This window comes from Balaenoptera musculus, chromosome 11, assembly GCF_009873245.2.
Source record: "Balaenoptera musculus isolate JJ_BM4_2016_0621 chromosome 11, mBalMus1.pri.v3, whole genome shotgun sequence".
Lineage (NCBI taxonomy): Eukaryota > Metazoa > Chordata > Mammalia > Artiodactyla > Balaenopteridae > Balaenoptera > Balaenoptera musculus.
Window position 1 is genome coordinate 72576039 of NC_045795.1, and position 22738 is coordinate 72598776.

General features: G+C 36.7%; 1 protein-coding gene across 39 annotated transcripts in view; it reads left to right on the forward strand.

Moving 5' to 3' along the window:
* Positions 1–20408, forward strand: part of LOC118904105 (sarcolemma associated protein) — a 155833-nt gene extending 135425 nt beyond the window's left edge. For 18 of the 39 annotated variants that reach the window (XM_036869885.1, XM_036869892.1, XM_036869890.1 and 15 more), the window contains 7 exons: positions 3361–3483; positions 4478–4552; positions 6822–7142; positions 7542–7659; positions 10825–10996; positions 14832–14966; positions 18516–20408. In XM_036869885.1, the coding sequence (XP_036725780.1) occupies positions 3361–3483; positions 4478–4552; positions 6822–7142; positions 7542–7659; positions 10825–10996; positions 14832–14966; positions 18516–18608 (1037 nt within the window). In that variant the 3' untranslated portion in view covers positions 18609–20408. Of the gene's footprint in view, positions 1–3360; positions 3484–4477; positions 4553–6821; positions 7143–7541; positions 7660–10824; positions 10997–14831; positions 14967–17050; positions 17141–18515 lie in introns of all 39 variants that reach the window. The other 21 variants (XM_036869887.1, XM_036869894.1, XM_036869912.1 and 18 more) reach the window with 3 other exon arrangements.
* The last annotated feature ends 2330 nt before the right edge of the window (positions 20409–22738 follow it).

Sequence of the window (22738 nt, forward strand, 5' to 3'; positions counted from 1 at the left end):
CCCAAAACAAAGAATTATTTAGCCCAAATTGTCAAAAGTGCTTAGAAAAAAACCCTAACATACAAGTAGGAAAATATCTACTGAAGGATATTATGTAGATATTTTTTGCCAAACCACTTGAAAGTAAGATAAAGGCATCATGATACTTGCAAATGATATTTACATATACTTTGCAAATGATGCAACCAACAAGGGCTTAATTTCCAAAATATACAAACAGCTCATACAATTCAATAACAGAAAAACAAACAACCCAATCAAAAAATGGGCAGAAGACTTAAATAGACATTTCTCCAAAGAAGACATACACATGAAAAGATGCTCATCATCACTAATTATTAGAGAAATGCAAATCAAAACTATACCTCACACCCATCAGAATGGCCATCATTAAAAAGTCTACAAATAATAAATACTGGAGAGGGTGTGGAGAAAAGAGAACCCTCTTACACTGTTGGTGGGAATGTAAATCGGTGCAGCCACAATGAAAAACAGTATGGAGGTTCCTCAAAAAACTAAAAATAGATTTGCCATATGATCCAGCAGTCCCACTCCTGGGCATATACCCAGTTCGAAAAGAGACATGCACCCCGATGTTCATAGCAGCACTGTTTACAATAGCCAAGACATGGAAGCAACCTAAATGTCCATCAACAGATGAATGGATAAAGAAGATGTGGTATCTATATACAATGGAATATTACTCAGCCATAAAAAAAGAATGAAATAATGCTTTTTGCAACAATATAGATGGACCTAGAGATTATCATACTAAGCAAAGTAAGTCAGAAAGAGAAAGACAAATACCATATGATATCACTTGTATGTGGGAATCTAAAATATGACACAAATGAACATATCTACGAAACAGAAACAGACTTACAGACATGGAGAACAGATTGTGGTTGCCATGGAGGAGGTGGGGTTGAGGAGGGAAGGACTGGTAGTTTGGGATTAGCAGATGCAAGCTACTCTATATAGGATGGATAAACAACAAGGTCCTGCCGTATAGCACATGGAACTATAATCAATATCCTGTGATAAACCATAATGGAAAAGAATAAGAAAAAGAATAAATGTATGTATAACTGAGTCACTTTGCTGTACAGCAGAAATTAACACAACATTGTAAATCAACTTTTTTTAAAAAAAAAAAGATAAAGGCATCATGATACTTCCTGCTTTAATACTCCTAAGAATAAGGACGTTGTCCTACATAATGACAGTTCCAGAGATGGGCAGCTAGAACCTTTGCAGACCCCAATGCGTGATATTGAAAGAGAAGATTTGTAGTTGCTGTGACAATGCACCTGCCACTGGAAAATCTCTCTCAATCTCTCTCTCTCTTTGCCTCCACCCTTACCATGACTGTTTGAAGGAAGAGTTGATAGACTGGCTAAAATAGATGAACCTAGAGTCAGATTTTTTTTTAATTATTAATTAATTTATTTATTTATTTTTGGCTGTGTTGGGTCTTCGTTTCTATGTGAGGGCTTTCTCTAGTTGTGGCAAGCGGGGGCCACTCGTCATCGCGGTGCGTGGGACTCTCACTATCGCGGCCTCTCTTGTTGGTAGCACAGGCTCCAGACGCTCAGGCTCAGTAGTTGTGGCTCACGGGCCTAGTTGCTCCGCGGCATGTGGGATCTTCCCAGACCAGGGCTCGAACCCGTGTCCCCTGCATTGGCAGGCAGACTCTCAACCACTGCGCCACCAGCGAAGCCCCTAGAGTCAGATTTTTGACAGGGAGAAGTAAGATATGAAGATGAAAACATGGGTTTGTAATATCTAAGACCTGCAGTGATTACACTGTGAAATTTTATTCTTAATTCTTTTTTGATAGATTGAAGTTGTTATGCCTGAGTTGCTTGTAAACCAAAGTAGTAGTCAAATAGAATGTACTAGAAGAATATGGCCTACCTGATGATACGTTTATTTCAGTCAGTGTTCAGTAGTAGAAAGTTCTAATACAATGAAAGATGATGAGCAGAGTAACTAGAGAGAAAAGAATTAGGGGAGGGAGCTTATTTGAGATGTAATGCTGGCTCTAATTTATTTTGATAAAATCACTTAGGTTACATCATTTAATAATTAAGCAGGGCTGGGCTTCCCTGGTGGCGCAGTGGTTAAGAATCCGCCTGCCAATGCAGGGGACCACGGGTTCGAGCCCTGGTCCGGGAAGATCCCACATGCCACGGAGCAACTAAGCCCGTGCACCACAACTACTGAGCCTACACTCTAGAGCCCACAAGCCACAAGTACTGAGCCCGTGTACCACAACTACTGAAGCCCGCATGCCTAAAGCCCGTGCTCCGCAAGAAGAGAAGCCACCGCAATGAGAAGCCTGCGCATGGCAACGAAGAGTAGCCCCCCCTTGCCAAAACCAGAGAAAAGCCTGCGTGCAGCAACGAAGACCCAACGCAGCCAAAACTAAAATAACTGAAATAAAATAAATAAATTTCTAAAAAAATAATAATAATTAAGCAGGGCTTCCCTGGTGGCGCAGTGGTTGAGAATCCGCCTGCCAGTGCAGGGGACATGGGTTTGAGCCCTGGTCCGGTAAGATCCCACATGCCGCGGAGCAACTAAGCCCGTGTGCCACAACTACTGAGCCTGCGCTCTAGAGCCTGCGTGCCTAGGGCCCATGCTTCACAAGAGAAGCCACCGCAACGAGAAGCCTGCGCACCGCAACAAAGAGTAGCCCCCGCTCGCCACAACTAGAGAAAAGCCCACGCGCAGCAACGAAGACCCAACACAGCCAAAAATTAATTAATTAATTAATTTTAAATAATAACGATAATTAAGCAAATATTTGCTTGTTATGTATGTAGTGTTGAGGAAACAGTGATGATGAAGGGAGCACAGTGGAGCTTTCAGCTTAGTTTTTATTTTGTATTCCACAGCTGGGGAAATCATGCTAAAATATTTTTTCTTGAAGAAAAGTTTCTTTCTGTTTTTCCATTTCCAGTTAAGTTCCAAGTGAAAATTTTCTGACTTGTTATGAAGAAATTTCAAAATTGATAAAGAAGAATAGCATTATGATCATACTACTAAATTTCAAACCTTTCATAAGCTCTACATAAGCCTTATATAAATGAAACATATAATTTAGTATATATTAGTATGTATGTTATAGTACCATTGCCATGAATTACTAAAATAATTTAATCATATTTGTGTTCTTTCTCCAAGGTAAAATGACTAAAATGCTTAATACAGTTTGCTTCTAAATTTTATTAAACTTAGTTGTGCTATGCTGTTAACTATGCATGTTCCAAACATGAGAAAGATTGCTAATCTTTGGTTGTAGAGATTATGGTATGATACTAACTCTTGCTTTTAAAATAAACATATTTTTGTCAGATGACTTGCAGGGTGCACAGTCAGAAACTGAGGCAAAACAAGAAATTCAGCATCTTCGGAAGGAATTGATTGAAGCCCAGGAACTAGCTAGAGCAAGTAAACAAAAATGCTTTGAACTTCAAGGTGAGATCAAGATTACTTTGATTCTTTAGGGGATGTGAAAGCAACAAGATATAACTGAATGGCCCCAAACTTCCAAGTCCAGAGGCATGGTTATCTTCTTCCAAATCTACAACTTTATTAGATATGTGATCTTGGGACATCACTTATGCTCTCTGAGCTTATGTTTCAGATCAGTAAAGTGAGGAGAGTTACAGTTGTACTACTTTCTTGTGAAGATTAAGAAAGGCCTGTACCAATGAAAGATCTTAAAAGTTAATTACACATTAAGTACAGCAAAAGGAAAAAACATAGAAATATAAATTTCTACGTTTTAGTTATACCTAATATTAGCTACTCGGTATAAGATAAGGGAAATTTATATTCCCTGCAGTTTTACAGTGGATTCTTCAGTAAGTGAGAGGAACCAGGCAAGGTTAAGGTATAGAATTTTCTAATGTCCCAACTGATAAGAGTCATAGGCCAGTTGGAGTCTGTGCTATTCCCTAGAGCTTACATTTCTATAGCGTTCACAGCAGTTACCTAGTTGCAGTCAATTAGTACCTTACAAAGTCTTAGAATCCTCATGTTCTCTAAAATGGCCTTCCTGACCAGGAGGAAGATTTGCATCCCACGGGGAACTGTGAACTTCCTGTCAGTAAGTACTTACTATGTACTTGGCAGTGAACATGAGGATTTTAAGTCTGTTTTTCACATTTAAGCTCAAAATCCTGATTAACAACTATCAAGAATGCTTCTCAAGTAAAGAACAGCACATGTTATCTTGGCAATACGAGGTATAGACAACTACTACTCAGTTGAATATATTTATTACTTACTACTGTTTTGTGCTCCTAAAAAAATCTTTAAACTACCTAACTGCTAACACTGATAACACTGCCTAACTTTTGATTCCTTCAGTGAGGTTTAGGAGAGAATTTCTTAGAACCTTCCAGCTGCTCAATTCTGAATATTTTCATTAAATCACAAAATTACATATACTGTGCTTTACTTTTAGCTCTTTTGGAAGAAGAAAGAAAAGCCTATCGAAATCAAGTTGAGGAATCCAGTAAACAAATACAGGTTCTTCAAGGTATGGAACACCCGAGGCTATTTGGGATTGTTATTGGTTCTTTGTTTGTAGCAATTCAAAAAAAATGGAAAGTAAGAATGCAAAGGGTTCCCATTTTTCAAGGCTTTGGTTCTTCCCTAGAATCTGAGACTGTAACTGGGCTCTTTGTGGCCCCCTTTTTTTTTTAAGGGAAGATTCCCTAGTACTCCAGTAGTACCTCCCACTTGGAGTGGGAAGAGGAAGATTGAAGATATGGATTTGGTAAGACTGTCATTTTCTGGGTTATGTAGTGACTTACTACAAAGGAGGCCTTCAGACAGGAAATCAGTTTGAGTAGCTCTGTGCATCAGCACTTTTAGCTTGTTGGTGATGTTATTTCTAATGCTCATAGCACACTTGCACTGCAACAAAAATTATTTACCAAATGGAATAGAACAGTGGTCCCTGCACTCCCTTCATTGGTAAAGGCTGCTCTTCATATCCACCATTTTGCTATCTCTTTGTATGGGCTATCACAGGGTCATTACAGAAATGACCCGAAAGACCCCTGCCTGTCAAGGGTTTTCTTCGAACCAGAGCTCCTGGTACTTTGAGGTTATAATTGTGAGATACTCCAGGAGATGTCTTTCCTGTGCCACTGTAAAATTCCTAAAGTAAAATTAATTTGCCTTCATTGTCAAAGAAGGAACCAATGTTATTTTAAAATTTTAGTTTGAGAGGTAGGGTAAGAAGTTACATAGTAGACAAGTAATCTCTGTTGAGACGAAATGGGGAGTCATTGTATAAGGCCTATGATATTTGCCCTAAAATATCCCAAAGAAAAACCTCTTTTTGGGTTTTCTTATTTTTGAGTGGGACATGTGAGTTATTTTAAAAAATTGTATTATGGTCAAACAAGAATTTCTAGGGTAGGTTGTATATCTTTTTAAATTGAAAGCTCTTTATACTCTTATAGTTTAATGCCATTATCCATTAGTTTATATAAATCTGATTTGAATCTATACTTCCATCCCGTATTGTGTATGGGCTATTATCCCTAAAGGTTCTATGATGTAGTGCTTCCTTTTGTCTTAAAGCTGTCTTACGTGGGCATCGTTGAGTGCTCTCTAGTGCCAGCATGTATATTTCAGGATTTTATCCACAGGTCCATGGTCATGTTATCCATGGCCATTGTGTCTTTTCAGATTTTTGAACCTGTTACCTCTTAATGCTTCCCACAGACTTAAAAGGTCTAATATTTTCTTTAATGTTTATTTATTAGGCAACTTCTTCCTACGCAAGCCTTAAATCCTCTTAATTATCTTAATTATTCTTCTTTTCTACCTACGGAACTTTTTATACCTATAATTTTCTTGTGTTACTATAATCAAGACCAGTATTCTAGTTCTGAACCAAGTATGATTTTATACAAATTGTTTCCAGTTCAAGTCATGAGGGCAACAAGACCAGATCCTTAAAAAATATACCTCTTTCATTAGGCAATATTCATTAACTTTATTAATTCATTAATTCAACCAATAATTCTTGATTGTTTACTCTTCTAGTATTGGAGATAGCACGCATGAGATGTACAGTCTAGTGGAAAAGATGAATAAGCAAATAAGTATATAATATGATGTCCAGTAAGGGCAGAGTAAAGGGCTAGAGAATGACAGAGGGCTATTTTTAGATAAGCCATCAGAGAAAGCTTCTTTAAGGAATTGACATTTGAACAGAAAATTGAGTCAGGAACATCAGAGGTTTTACTAATGCTTACACTCTGACCAAGCAATTCTATGTCTACAAATTCACCCTAAGGAAAAAAAAAATCAAGATTGCGTTATAAGGTGTATTGTCTATAGTAATTAAAATCTGAACAGCCTCAAGTGTCTAAAATAAAGGATTAGTCAAAAAAGTTAGTATAAAAAAAAAAAAGTATAGCTGGTTTTTATTATTGAAAAATATTCATCAGCAGCCGCATAGAGAACATTGTATTTATTATGATCCCTCCCTATTTTTGTTTTTATATGCGTATAAATGCATAGAAAAAATGTAGGAGAGGAAGTACCAAATGTTAGAAACAATTTTCTCTGTGTGGGAGAAATAAAGATCGCTTTGGGGGTTTTTTCTCTTTGTGTTTCTGTATTTTGACATTTTCTGCATTAAACATGGATTGCTTGTACAGTTTAATCAAAAGCAACAAACAGCTCTGACAGCCTGGGCCATGCAGTAACTATAGTCCCATATGGGCTGTTCTTTTATTCCTGATTACTATGGACTAAGAAAATGATGAGTAAATATACTTTTGTAGCCCAACTGCAGAGGTTACACATCAATATTGAGAATCTCCGGGAGGAGAAGGACAGTGAAATCACAAGCACTCGAGATGAATTGCTTAGTGCCCGAGATGAAATTTTACTCCTTCATCAAGCAGCAGAAAAGGCTGCCTCTGAGCGGGACACTGACATTGCTTCTCTACAAGAAGAGCTTAAGAAAGTGCGAGCCGAGCTTGAGCGGTGGCGGAAAGCAGCATCTGAATATGAGAAAGAAATAATGAGTTTGCAAAATACTTTTCAGCTTCGATGTCAGCAGTGTGAGGACCAGCAGAGAGAAGAAGCAATGAGGCTACAAGGTAAGAAATGTATTTTACATAAAGCTCTTAACTCTTGATAACGATAACTTTATAACTTGTACAAAATAACCATTCAGGCTAGTTTTGTCTTTGACAATGATTGGTTGTATAAAGCAGTGTTTTTATATTGGGGCTATAAGCATTCTTCAGGTCTGTAAGCTCTACAATAAATTGAAAATCTTTACAATTTTACATTTTATTTAAATACTGTTAAAAATTATTTGTCTTATAAAAGTGAAGTGAGAAAAAAATATTACTGAAGTTTAGGGTGATGGGAACTTCCCTGAGGCGCCACTGCGAAGTAACAGGAATCAAAGAATAGCCATGTAAAATCTACATGTTTAAGGGAAAAAATAGTTATGTTCCTATATTAACAAATGTGTTTTGGGACTATTTTAGGTGAACTAGAGAAGTTGAGAAAGGAATGGAATGTATTGGAAGCCGAATGCCGTTCTCTAAAAAAGGAAAATGTTTTGCTATCATCAGAACTGCAGCGGCAAGAAAAAGAATTGCACAAGTATGCAAGAACTCTTTTTTAGGTTCAAAATATTTCTTTATCTTTAGATTTTCATCTAAATTTTAAGTGTAATTTTGATACTTAAATACCTTTTTGGAGCAAAATATTCAGCCAGACTCTTTTTGGCTATCTGGCAGGTTAACCACGCTAAATGAGTACTTCAGCACTTTTTTTCTGCCATCACCTGCATGTCCTTTCCTTTTGGTGTACTCATGGAATACAGATTCATTAAATGCCCCTTCTCCTCACCAAAAGACAGACAGAAGATCTAAACAAACAGACAGCAAAAGGTCTATGATTGAACTTGCCCTTTAAACTAAATGATAATAAATTTCAAATACAAGTTTGTTTTTCTTTCTTGCCAATGATCCCTTCTGTTTATAAGGGTGATCAGGAGGTGGCTATGATAAGGAATTGATACTGTTGAAAGATACAAATTCAGCTTTTGAATTTCAAACAGGGTTATATAAAAAGTAATAATATATGAGATCAAAAATTTGCTAAAACCAATTAAATCTTTCTAACATCCATTACCTTACAGGCAAACCAATGAATGTAATAGATTTATTCCAGCAAATTTAGTGGAGTCCTATTTTCTCATCAACACTTGTTGCACAGTTTAAAATTTATTTCTTCCTTAAAAATTTGATCCATTCCATGTTTTTTATTTAAACAATGTTTACATTCTAATTCAGATATGAAAGTAGTACGTGTTTATTATTGAAGCCATTCTTTAATCCATCTCCCTCCCCAGAGTACACCAAAAATGGGAGTCATTACTCTCTTGTTAGCCTTGTCTTTATATTCCTGAAGAGCATTAAGATTAGCAAAAACTCAGTGACCAAGGTCAGTTCCCATAGAAAACAAGCTTTAGGGAAAAATGATAACGAAAGGACTAGATATATCAGAAAATAGTATTCCTCGTTATCTCTTATAAAAACAAAGGCGGGACTTCCCTGGTAGTCCAGTGGTTAAGACTTCACCTTCCAATTCAGGGGGTGCGAGTTTGATCCCTGGTTGGGGATCCCACATGCCTCTCAGCCAGAAAACCAAAATATAAAACAGAAGCAATATTGTAACAAATTCAATAAAGACTTTAACAAATGGTCCACATCAAAAAAAAAATCTTAAAAAAAAAAAGTTATTTAACCTCACTGGACCTCAATTAAAAAAAAAAAAAGGCAACTGTAATATCGGTTTTACATTTAAAAAATCAAGAACTAGTTGAAGGAGCAAGATGTGCTGACTTATTCTCTAAAACGCCTTACAACATCATATGGTCAATATCAGTATCTTTAAAGCATTTTTTTCTCTTCCAATGTCATATCTTTCCATAGTCTTTTCTATGTGTATTACTTTTTGAATGTTTAAAGATAACTAATAATAAAGAACAAAACAAATGTTTGTTTTTTATGTAAAAGTTTGTAAAAGCAATTTCAAAATATGAAAAGGACAAAATAAAGGCCCAAAACACAAACAAACAAACAAATAAATGGATGCTCTCACACAGACACACATGCACACATTTGTGTATATGTATGTACCAACTGCTCATCTGTGTGACAGAACATGTGGGCAAATTGTTTGGTATAAAGTGTATGTAAGATGATACAGACACTCAAGTTCTTCATATTTGGAATACATTTGGATCTTGGTGAATCCATTTAGTTTGGTATCCTATCAAGAAATACTGATATTTGATTACCAGTACTGATTATCTTAAACTATTCTTGTTTTGGAATTTTTGATACTTTAAAGATTCAGACTTGATCCCTTATTTTTGAGATATGATTAATTTGGAATCTGGCAGATTGTTAAATGTTTTTTTTTTAATTACTTCAAATTTTGTTTAAATGTTGAAAAGCAATCCTACAAACTCCTCATGAGTTAGAAGCATATGGTTTAATAATATTAGGCCCCAGAAGGGTGGAATATATTAGATCATTGGTCAAGTTATCTGTCTAAACTCACATAAACTATTTAAAGACATTAATTCTGTTTTTTAAACTTTTCTGATTTAATAGTTCTCTAAGTTAATTTGTTAAGCCTCCCCAGCATGTAAGTAGTATTTAGAAGCTAGTCTCCCTTTACAGTGTCTTACATGCCATATAGTTCCTAGCTATATTGCCCTGACAACATCACACTTACACCCTACGATCTGCCTAGCATCTAATCAGCATGGGATTTATACTCTAGTACTTCAGTTACATTATTGAGTCTGAGTCTCATGATCTATCCTGAGAGGATGTCTCGAAAACCTTATCCTCCTTTAGCTATTTCTGTTGTAGATGGGAGCCAGATTCTTTAACACAGCTACAGTAGACAGGTCTTTTGTTCTTGGTTGTCCATGGTGTAGAAGGAATTGAACAAAGAATTTCTATTCCTGCTTATCAAGCTGTTTTCCTAGTGTGTAAATGGGACTTTTTTTTTACATCAGGTTGTAACAGCAATCATAGACTTTAAGCTGGAAAACAGCCTCAGAAATTATTGAGTTCTGTCTTCTTGTTTGACAGTGGAGGGCACTGAGACTCTCCTTGTGTTATTTGTGTCTGTGCAAATGGTGCCTGGCACAGATCTCAGAGCTCAGGAAATGCTTACTCAGAGAATGAAATGGCACCAGTTAAATGACTTGCTCAACATCGCACAACTAAATAGTGGCAGATCTGGGGTCTAGAACCCACACTCCTGGTTCTTTGTCTTGTGCTTTCCCCCCCAATTTGGTGTCTTCTCATTTCAGTAGGTTTATCTTTACTTAAGTTGGAAGTGGCTCCTAAGCTTTAAGTTTCTGTCAGCCATCCTATTTGTCAAGTACTTAAAGAAAATAGTTGGAATATGTGCTTTCTTTTCCTGTAGAAGACCTACACTGAGTCTTTTTATGATACAGTTAATATAATGTGATATGACAAAATATACAATTAGTCACCTTCTATTTTTACAATTTCAAACTTTGTGTGTATTTGATTATCTGAAAATAGGACACAGCTTTAAACTTTCATTGTTTTAGTGTTTTAATGCTTTTTACTTATTGAAAATATCATTCTTTTTTACACTTTTCTTTCCTCATCTGAAATCCACTTCATCCGTCCTAGTAAAATGTATAAGAAATTGGACTTCCTGCTGTGTCTGGTTTCTACATGAATAACTCTGTCAATATTTATGTTGCAGTTCTCAGAAGCAGAGTTTAGAGCTTACCAGTGATCTCAGCATCCTGCAGATGACTAGGAAAGAGCTTGAGAATCAAGTGGGATCCTTGAAAGAACAGCATCTTCGGGATTCAGCTGATTTAAAAACTCTTCTCAGTAAGGCTGAAAACCAAGCAAAGGATGTACAGAAAGAGGTAAAGCGAAAAGACATTATGAGCCCAATTACGGTTGGACTTAAAGCCAAAAGCAAATCAGATATTCATGCTAGTTAGAACTAAAGGGAAGCATTACCTATCACAGAGTTGATACTAGGAGCATCTCTGCCTGGTGATTTCTAGCTGTGTATCATGATCCATATATAGAGAATTCATCAGTAAGGTTTGGTCTCAAAAATATAAATATACAAAATTACGTTAAAAGTTTTTCTCTACCAGTTAGTTGACCTATATGAGAAGTCCTTTGTACCACATTACTTAATTCACTGTTTATCTTTCAAAGACAGTATCATATTTAATTTAGAATACTTTTGGAAAGCTAACTGGGACCACACCATAATGCTGTCTAAACCCCTCAGGTGACACTGGCCTGAAAAGTTGCTTCTGAGAAAGCTCAGCTCATACCCAGCCAGCCAAACACATGTTCTGTGACCGTTTTTTTGGTGGCTTTAAAAAAAAAAATCATGTTTAAAATGGTGAGGGTTGATGTTGGAGCAGAGACCCCACCCAGGCTTCTCCTGAGCAGAGCCTTGAAGTTGAGAGTGGGGCAGTAAGAGCTGCGATCAGTCCTACTGGCCTTATACTATTCCCTGCATTGACTTCTGGCCAGCTGAGGGGATGGAGAAGGCTGATGCAGTTTCATCTACCCGGCAGGGCTCACCCCAGTTGTCGACCCTCTTAAATGAAGGATTTGTTTTGAACAGAAGGAAGTTGAAGACAACTCTTTGTCTTCAATAACAAATTTTCCCAAAATTGTTTTTAGAAAATCTGTTTAATCAATGTAGTTTTCCTTTGCACTTTTCTTTCCCTGTAGTATCCTGAACTTGGAAATGATTGTTGTTCTTCTGTCTTCATGTTTGTTCCTAAAGAAAAAAACTGTAACGTTTTTTATTCACATGTGGCCATATTGATTTTGTAATATGTTCATCTTTTATCTTCTTGCTAAGGATATGTATTTTGGGAGAAATCTCATTTTATTTGGTTGGAACACAAATTTTGTGCCAAAGTAAATATACTAGTATTTAGTACTGTAAGCACTTTGTGTCCTTTCAGTCCACATGCCATAATTCTTTCAAAATCTGGGAAGAATGCTGTGGTCGGAAGATGATTCTGTTGTATGTTACTCTGAATGCGTTAGCCATTTTGTTGCATTATTTGTTTGCCTGTTTTTGGTCACTGAGCAATCAGTGCGAAATGCTTTAACTGTTCCCACAAATGGCAGTGGCATGTTGTCACAGCATCTAAATTGTTGGTAGCCTTTGGATTGCATTAAATGCAGCACATTTAAAAATATGTCTGATCTTGTCAGTATGTTTCTTTCCTATTTTCTTGTTCAATGTTTTCATTGTGAAATGAAGTGTAGTCACCATACCATGCTCCTTTATAATGTGAAATGGCTTTTCTTTCCGTTTGTCCTGATGTCAACTATTGGATACTAGTCTGTAACTAAAACCTTCTTTAATGAGATTCTTATATCTGTGTAATCCACTGCAAATGAATTACTACCTTTTATTAATGCACATACATTCCCTTTCAGCATTTCCCCTTTTTCTCCTTTCTCTCATAGAATCATACTTAATGTGCACAATGTAATGATTGTGTATCTTCAGCACTGTCACAGGTTCAAATATTACAAACTAAGCAAGCCCAGATATGATTATTTCTGTGAAGAAGAACCAAAGGTGCTGGTAATATTGTGTGGTATTTCCCTCTTAATCAGAACTGAGCTCATTTCTCATCTCTGAGTTAGAAAGCAAGATGGAGCAAAATGATATCCAAGGGAGGTGTGACACTAAGGCTACAGAAGGTGACCTTTGTTCTGACAATTAAATTTTATATATGCGGCAGCTTTTGTTTGAACATTTAAAAAAGAAAAAGTACATGAGCAAAGTAAAATCTAATCCTCAGTGTTAAGAGAAAAATAATGGTATACCATCTTTATATTTGACTTAAGAAAGCAGCTATATATTTTGATTTAGTAGGAATATCTGTAATTTAAGAATTCATAAAACATTGAGCACACAAGTCCACCCTGCAAAGACTGACTGAGGAAAGTTGTTTGGGTTCACCATCTTGCCCTGGGGCCAGAGTCCTTCCCACCCACTCACAAACTGAAGGTAAACAGCAGGATCTTCGGGACTAAGCTGCCTTCCTGTCATTCTCCACAACTCCTGGAACGGAGAAATGATTAAGTGCTTTGGTATAAAGGGCAGGCTGGATGTAAGAATGGTGGAAAAGGAAAATTTTGGTCAGCAAAGCACGTTTCACTTATTCTTTATTAGTCACTGTTAAGAATCAGATCATTGAGAATTGATTATGTTCTAAGAGACTTAGTGCAGAGACTAGTCGAGGTACACTGAATTTGCTTTGGCAACCTGCCGGTAACCTTTTGCCTTCTGGAAGGAAGTCCACAGACCCCACAAAAAAAGCTGTCATGAAGTCCATGAATCTTACTCCTTAGTTCATTCTCTGGCATACTACCCAGACTTGTTCTGGGAACGTTGTTAGGTAACAGAGAGTTCCTTTCATATTTTACCTCCCTCTCTGTACCCGTGTCTTTCTTCCCACTTTATGGTGAACTCGCTGCTGACCCTAACCCCCTGCTTCCACCACTTCTGATTAATGTTTTTATACATTTGCATCTGTAATATTTATCTTTGGAGTGCATAATGATGAGCTCCTGATTAATCACTCCAAGGTGTTTGGATTATTCAGAAGCACCATATAAATGTGTCCTTTATTGAGAAATTTCTAGGATACAGGCAGAAAGGAACTATAGACTTTCCAGCCTCGTGGGCTGTGTTTAGGGAAGAGGAGGCATCTTTCTGGTATGCCAGACCTGTGGCATATTTATTTTATAATCAGCCCTTGTCTGTCTTTCTTCCTTCTAAAACCTTCAGAAATGGCAGAGTGGGGCAGTGGAGGCCGAGACAGAGGCACAGCCAGCAGCAGAACAGTCTTTGCTCTTTGACTGAGAAGAGCCCAGTTTGCATGTAAGATGCAATATCTAGAAGTGAAACCAGTCTAGCATTCCTGCCTTCTGGGGGATTTAAAGTAGGGGCAAACCATACTGTGTTTTGCATTGATCTCACCTGTGTTCAAGGGCTAGGTAGTCTGTCTGAAAGTCATATTATATACAGTGAACTGTTTTCCAGAGCAGGAAATGGCATGTTTCACTATGGAAAAATATCAGAAACAGATTTTTTAAAATTATTTTTAATTGATGCTTATAAGTCTTAAGTAGAGAGATAGAAATGTCCCAATCATAGTGATTGGTGCCTTAGATATATTTCTTTGCTTCATTTGCCTAGAAATTCCTTGTCCAGAACACTTTAATACCCAATGATGCTGGGTAAAGGGAGGCCTAATGAGAGTTAATACTTTTTACTTCAAGACTAAAATAGCTTGGCTGACATTACTTACCAGGATATAAACTCAGACTTCCTAACCTTGCCATTTAATTAGGCTATGGAGTTTTTCTTCACTTGCTTTTCTTTTGCTCAGTTTGGAATTTTACTTTTCTCCTCTAATTCTCTTAGTGGAAAAAGTGACCCCTTATATTAGAAACAGATGACACGGTGGTGACTTCTCAATTTTTTTTAACACCAGGGCCACAAAATTCTTACATAGAATCAAGTAAACACTAAAGGCTTCTTATTATTAGTGCAAGTGATTCTTATTCTCCTTATAACAAAAAGGCTTGACTGTGGTGTTGCAGGTGACTAAACAGGCTCTGGTATATAAGCCTGACTAGACGCATAACTTCATACCCATTTTAAGTTGAGTCTGCACACTCTTTTTTCTTTGCCTTTAGTATGAAAAGACACAGACTGTACTCTCAGAACTGAAGTTGAAGTTTGAAATGACTGAGCAGGAAAAACAATCAATCACAGATGAGCTCAAACAATGTAAAGACAACCTGAAGCTGCTCCGAGAGAAAGGAAATAATGTAAGTCTTTGCAAACTTGGCTTAGCTTTGATTGAGAGGCAGGTGAGAGCCCTGAAATTGATTTTTCAGAGGACTTTATTACTGATTTGAGAAACTAAGACCTGTAGTACACGTGAACTAAGCTTTTCATTATGAAATTCTATGATGGAATCATTGGGCTGTCAGATTTTTGAGTAAGAATTTGCCCCTTTAACCTGTACACCTAGAAGAGCCTAAGGACTACCTGGAGGAAGAGCCTTGTTTGCAAAAAAATAATTTACCTAAGAACTGTCAGCTTTTCCCGAATGAATCTGAGGTTCTATCACTAAGCCTTCATCTAGTTCTTGTTTTTCCCCCTCTGGGAAACAAAGCACTATACCACCAGGGACCCACTGAAGAAAGAGTAATACATGACGATTCCTTAGCATTTGGCTGTATCAAAAAATGGAGACTTAATGATGGTTTTCATTTTGTACTAATAATGTTCTCACTAAGGCACATTTCTAAAAAGCTTAGTGTCTTCTGGGCCTCCTATAAATATTAGGAAGTATTTGGTGAGTTTCTCTAGGGGGGTGTGCGGTGTGAAATTGGAACATTTTGGTATAAATTGAGTTTAATAATATTAATTTGTATTTTATTTGCTAGAGAGTCAGATGGTCTTTTAAAAGATGTTATACTAAATAAATGTTGTGTTACACGTTTTAGTGATCATTGCCTTTGTGGGCCCTAATTGATGGATGTTCAGTGTGGTTGATTGTGCTCTGACTTATTCCAAACCCCTGTCATGGCTTGGACACTGCAGTGGGCATGAGCCGCATACTTCCTATGGAGGAAGGCACTCTGCTTAACTTGCAGCACAAGTACAAAAGAGTAATGTTGCATGGCCATCCAGTTACACAGTCACACTCAGAATGCTTATGAGTTGTGTCCAACTGTTCTTTGCTAAAGAAAGTCCTAGTTTGTTTTTTTTTTAATAAAGACTTGTTGCTTAAGTAGAAGCCTTTCAGAAATTTATGAATTGGGTGTGGAGGCTTTATGATAAGCAAAAATGGATTGCATTTATTTTGAAAATGTCAATTACAGAACTCTTCTGAAATCAGATCATAATGGTTTGGTTACTTCTCTCTTTTGTGTTAATTCATATCTCTCTGATTATGGAATTTCAGTCTACCTTCTACTAAATTAACCTATGAAGACATCTAGGATAATCAGAATGGATCCCTCTATATGATTTAGAGCCTATTTGAAAGTAACGTTGCTATTATTATTTATAGTTATACAAATAATTTACTTTAAGGGTGGATTTCCTATTTTTATGACATTAGACTTATGGTAATAAAATATTACTCTGTAATAACACTCCTTGTAGTAATTCCCTTCCAATTTAAAAAATTACTGGGAATTCCCTGACAGTCCAGTGGTTAGGATTCCACACTTCCACTGCAAGGGGCATAGGTTCAAACCCTGGCTGGGGAAGTAATATCCCACATGCTACGTGGTGCAGCCAAAAAAATAATAATAATAAAATTAAATTAAAAATTACTTATATTCTTGTAACATCACTGAAAGCCCTGAGATTCAGCTGCCTGTCTTTATATAATAAATGTTTCTCATATGTTGTGTCAGATCTCTTGCTTGATTTAGAAAAATAAATGCCATGCATCACAGGGCATTTATTTTTAAGCTTGAAAGCAATACTATCTCAAGCAAAAGAGTTTTGGTTTAAAAAAAAAAAAAAAAGGTTTTGCTAGAGGGATAAAATAAACCTTAGCTGTTTCCAAAGGAGTACATTGTCAAATAATGGTTTCTGAGTATGGAACAAAAATAATGTACTGTCAAGCAGAGCATCAGCTGGTGAGGTATTTTCATTGCTCTGTCTTAATGTGCTACATTTCGTTAGGGAGTTAGGGACACCCACATTGCCTCCAGCTGTTCCTTTTAAACTGGTAGTTTGCCAACTTACATACCACAGTCCATCATTCTGGATTGTATTAGATGTCTTTAAAATGTCTTTCTACCCTCCCTCCCACCCCCCTGGGTTCTAAATCATCTTATCTGATTCTTTTATAGCATAAAATGATTTTAATATCCCTTCCCTTCTTTAGCCTTCCATATTACAACCCGTCCCAGCCGTATTCATCGGCCTATTCCTGGCTTTCCTGTTTTGGTGTTTCGGTCCATTGTGGTAGAGAAAGGTACAAGCACTACTGTTGAGTCCTTGTCTGTTTGTCCCCGTCACCTGTTTGTGCCATATTTGTAATATAGTGCATGGCAAAACCACACAGGTATTTTGTTACCTGAAGCAAACCTTTCATTTAGTATGCTATGTATTGTGTCATACAAATGAACTGAATGATCAACTAATCACATAACATATTGTCTTGTTTCCTTTGTAGTAATGCTAACCATGAATTAATTCCAACCTAACCAGATGTTAATATGCTGTCTTTAACTGAGTCTTTGTCTCTAGCAAACCGGAGTAAACTGTGAATTGCTGCAGCTTAGTACCCCCTTCCCAATTATATGTTTAATCAGCTCTGAATGAGAAATGAAGAGTTTGCCTCTTTGAAGTTTTCAGCGAGCTTTCTTCCCCCTCCTCCCTTCCCTCTTCTTTTCCATGGTGTAGAGATTCGTTGTTTCAACCCTTTGCCTTATTACACTGTGGCTAAGAAGATGAAAAAGGATGAGAGTAGCATAATGGACCATTGGCTCACAATCTCAACCTCAGTATGCATTTACTTGTGAGAGTATCAGCCTGTCCCGTGTCTTTCTGAGCCCTGATCTGCAACATCACAATATTTCTTTAAAAGCTAGCTTTCTCAATACAACTCAGAACACTAGTGAAAATAAAGTTTTCAAACAATGCAAATTGATATTGTAAAGCCCTCTGATAGTTAACAGAAAACAGCCCATCCATGTTCGCCCCCAACAAGCATACTGGTTAGTAGAGCATATGAGATGATCACGTGGCATTATGACCCTGGACATGGTGTTTACCAAAAGCATCAGAGAAGCAGGGTCCCTAACATCACTTTGCCATCTTGAACCCCTTCTGATTTTGTCTTCAGTGGTTTAAGATTAGAGGATCAAAGCTTAGACCATTTTCTTTCTATCACCTTACCCACCAGCCCCTTGTATAAAACTATGCCAACATGTGAGTCTGGTTTTTATCAAGAAATAAACATTTTAGGCAGAAACATACTCCAGGCATTTGTGGACATCAGTTAGCTGTAATATGTGGATACCGGAGTAAATAAAACAGGCTGAGCTCAAAGGGTTTCTTAGAGAAGTCACTATTAGGCTTCAAAGAAAATTGAAAACTGCCCAAGAGTTTCCTGCAATGTATTCGGCTTCCACACAATGGTCCTCTAAAACAGTTCCTGCTATTATGGCTCTCCTCACACCTGCACTCCCTCACCTTTTTTTCTTTTTTTAAAATTTATTCTTATGCAAAGATAAGGTTTTTCTAATATTCTGTTAAGTATTCAGGACTCTCTGGAACCAAGGGGTTAATAGGTATGAAAAAAGAAGGGAGAATGTGATTTTGACTCTTGGTTTCTTTCCACACAGAAACCCTGGCCCTGGATGCCCATGTTGGCTGCCCTGGTTGCGGTGACAGCCATCGTGCTGTACGTGCCAGGTCTGGCCAGAGCTTCTCCATGAGAGCGTTTCTTGAGTCCGTACACCGTCCTCCCTCTAGAAGCTGGCACCACACTCATGCTGGGGACAAACAGAACCATTTTCTTCCTTTTTACCTCTTAAAACAGCAGAAGTGCAAGAATACAGCTGTAGGGTCATTGCTTTAAATTATATAAAATGTATCTGTCTATAAAGAGGATATAAAATTGTGACTTTATTCTACTGTAAGCAATAATTTGCTTGCAATTTTTCATGTAATTTTTAAATTAGTATGTTGAAATTCTGAATATTATGGTGGCCTAAAGTAGGCTTCTTGGTACACCAAATTATTTATAACATTAAATTTATGGGTATTTTACTCTGAATTCTAATGGCCAGATAATTCATTTTTTTGATTCGATAACTACCCAAACCAAACAACTGATACATACATGGGAAGAGAGGCCCTGTGTGCTCAGTGCCTATCAGTTTGAATATATACACATATATATATATATTTTTTACATATTTACGCCATTTTTACTTGTTATAAAACCACTGAGCTATTGGGAACAAGACTTAGAGACAACTATTTGCGTGGATTTTTTTTTTTTTTTAAGGAGAAATACACTTGGAAAATACTCTGTTCTAGTGATAATTTGGGGAATATGTGCACGTTTGTTCAGCCTTAATGTGACTTGACGATGTGGAGGACATCAACTTTGAAAAACTTTCCATGAGAGTGTGTATTTTCTTGAGCAAACTGAAGTATTTCTGGGAGCAAAAACATAGTAATTATACAGTTTCAGTGCAGTAAACCAAACTGTTGAGTCAATTGGAATGTAATTTATTAAACCTCATGTATTTAAAGAGATATTTTCTTTAAAAGCCAAGTTACTTTCTCATACACAGCATTTTAGGAAGCATGACTTTTTTTTTTCCTATCATCTCTTCCTCCAAGCATGTTTAATTGAAGAAAGAGAATTAATATCTCTTTAGATAAGCTTTTACTGACTTAATTTGGTTAATGATATTTCAAAGCTAATTCATATTCGAGGGGAGCAGTTGTTACCTACCAACAGATTTCCTGGTTGGGGAGGCAAATGGTTATTTTCTTTTTATTGTTGTTAATTGGGACGTTCTGTTAATGAGAAGCACTATTCCCAAGATTAATAGTGTTCCATGCACAGTAAAGCACCTAAACACTGCTTGATGTTACAAATTTAAAACACGGAAGTGAAGGTTTAGCTATGGTTTTTGTGCGGCACCACAGTTATGTCAATGAAGTTTATTTAGGTCGTAGAATATCCTAAAGTATCACATAGTTAAATTTTTCAGTCAATGAAAACTGGGAGGGAATGTCAGTGAATTGGCTTGAGTGTTCTGTGGCAATCCACAGGCCTGGCCAAATATTGAAATAGAAGTTTAGGATATAATTTGCCTTGTGATGTTTGGCAGTCATTGTTTATACTTTAAAGGTTGTATTTTAAGCCATTTGGGGTTTGCTGTTGGGAGGATCACTAGATTTATGGAGGAATTAGTCACAAATGACTTGTAGAAAATACTGTCATATAGTTCATTTCATCATTTTCTGTTGCAGGAAGCCACTCCACCACAGAATGCTAATATGCCAGTGGTACCCAGTACCTCCTGTATATAGGTTATTGCAAATATTGTTCTGAAATGCTTAACTTCAGAATTACATTTTTTAAAGTAAATAATTGTTTTAAATCTATTTTGTAAAGATATAAAGTACAATAGAATTTCTGGAGTACAGATTAAACTATTTGCACTAACACACGTGATGTGCATGATTTAATAAAATAACTTTACTCTCCCTATGCATTTTTGAGTTGGATATCATTGAAATTCTTAGTACTGACTCTACTATTGTATTGTTAATAGTCTTTTCATGAAATGACTCTTTATGCAACATAGTGTACGTTTGGTGTTCTTCAGGGTTTAAAGGAAAACACTGAGCTGTTTCCTCCAGGTTTTATTAGCCTTTTATTTAACTTACTGCTCTAATTTTTTTCCCTTTTACTATGGTTATTGTTAAAACGTGACTCACTTGCCAGACAAGTCTCTTTAAATATAAAGTCAATATTTACTTTATTCAAATTGAATAAATGGGTTTTTGTAGTGAACTGCCAGTTTTTCGTAAGAATATAAATGAGCCTATTCATGAGCAGTACCCCCAGTTTTGTTCAGTTTACTTTCAGGTTAAATAAAGAGTAGGATTATTCACTTGGAGTGATAGAGTCATTAAGAAGTTTTAATCCTAGCAGTTAAGAATTGAACAACCCTATGACACATTTAAAAATTACATTAAGGTGCTACATGGCTGGGTCAGAAAATGAAAAGAACGTGGTGTTTAAAGCTAAAACATCCGTATTGGCGTACTGGCTCTGCCTTAGGCAGGCAAATCATTTGTCTTCTCTGAGTCTCTACTTCCTCATTTATAAAATGGAGGGAATAATATCTATATTTTTAGCGGTAGTATGAAAATTTTAAAAATAATGTATGTGAAGTGTCAAGTGGTAAATAAATACCGCAAATATTTAAGTTTTAGGTGAACCAGTACAACTATTTAAAATGAATTGATTGACTCAACTGTTGAGACTTCGTGTGTGAATGAGATAGAACTGCAGTGGAATGACTCCTAAGAAAGCATCCAGCTCTGTTCATCCCTTTTATAGTTGTGTCTTTAGGAAGTAATATGCTTAGTTTGATTATGAGCCAATTGCTTACAACAGTTTGGAATTCCTGTTGTGACTGCCTTCAAGAGCAATTCTGAGTCACATATGAAAACCAGTCACACTGCTGCATAATCAGAGGCTTTCAACTAAAAATAGTATTGCCTAGCTTGATCTCTCACTTCAATCACCAGACTTGACCCCCAGTGACTTTTGGCTACTTCCAGTGATTACATCTACTATCAAAAGGATGGAAATCTGTTACCAAAGAGGAAAAAACTGCATACAAGTCAACTGTGTTAAAAATGTGCAGCCTTCCTCCCATAAAATTCACGTCTGGAAGTTTATTCTGAGGGCATAATTGTGTGTTCAAAATTTTAACTACCAGGACATTTAGTGTAGCATTTTTCTGTAATAGTGATGGGTAAACAACCTAAATATCCAGCAGTGGGTCATCGGTTAAATAAATTAATATTGGCACCCTACAGATTGCTGTGCTTGCAGAGTATGTGGGAATATATTCATACTATATTAAGAAAGAGGTTACCAGTGTAGAATAACCTTGGTTTTGTAAAGAAAAAAATGTAGACATACAGGATATGTTTATAGCAGGAGGACTCAGAACGATTTTTTATCCAGGCTACACTAGTGCTTCTGTCTGTATGATTGAGGGTCAATTCTGTTCCCTTTTTATGATTTCTGATTTATTTTTAGTGGTAAATATATGTTGCTTTTGTAAATTAAAAAGCTATTTGGTTTTGCTTTAAATTAGAAACAAAAAGAATTCTGCAGAATTCTAAGTTGCTTTTCGTAATTGAATGAGTACCTTGTCAAAGTACCTATGTTTAAAAGAGTTAATGTTCATTTGCACTTATGAATTCTGGTGTGTTCATTTAAACATCAGTCTTACAATTTTAAACATGCTTTGTACATGTATACGTAGAATCAGAATACTGGAAGAGGTCTTAGCAATTCGTTCTCACCGTTTTGCCTATCAGGGAGAAAACCCAGAGAATTTTTGACTCATAGTCAGATTTACAGTAAGTTATAAAGTTGAGGATGAGGATGATTATTTTTTTGCTACTCCATATTGTGTCTCCAGGCTTTGATGGTTTTACATCCGTTCATTTAGCAAATACTTTTTGAGTGTCTGATGTGAGACATTGTGCCAGGTTCTGGCAATATTCAGTTCCTGCTGTCATAGAGCTTTTGCTGTAGAGGAGAAATACAGGCAAGGAAGCTGGCCAGTCACAATACAGGATGCTAGAGGAAGACATAGGAACCTGTGGAACCATAGAAAAGGGGTGCATTTCCTCTCACCTTCAACCATCCAACCCAGAGACATCTGGCTGGAGAGCCAAAGGTGAGTTTTCCTTCTAGGTAGTCTGGGGAACAGGACTGGTTTCTCTAGAAGTACCTGAGTTTACAAACCACTAACATCTGAGATTGATTTTCCTAGAATTGGAAAACATTTTTAAG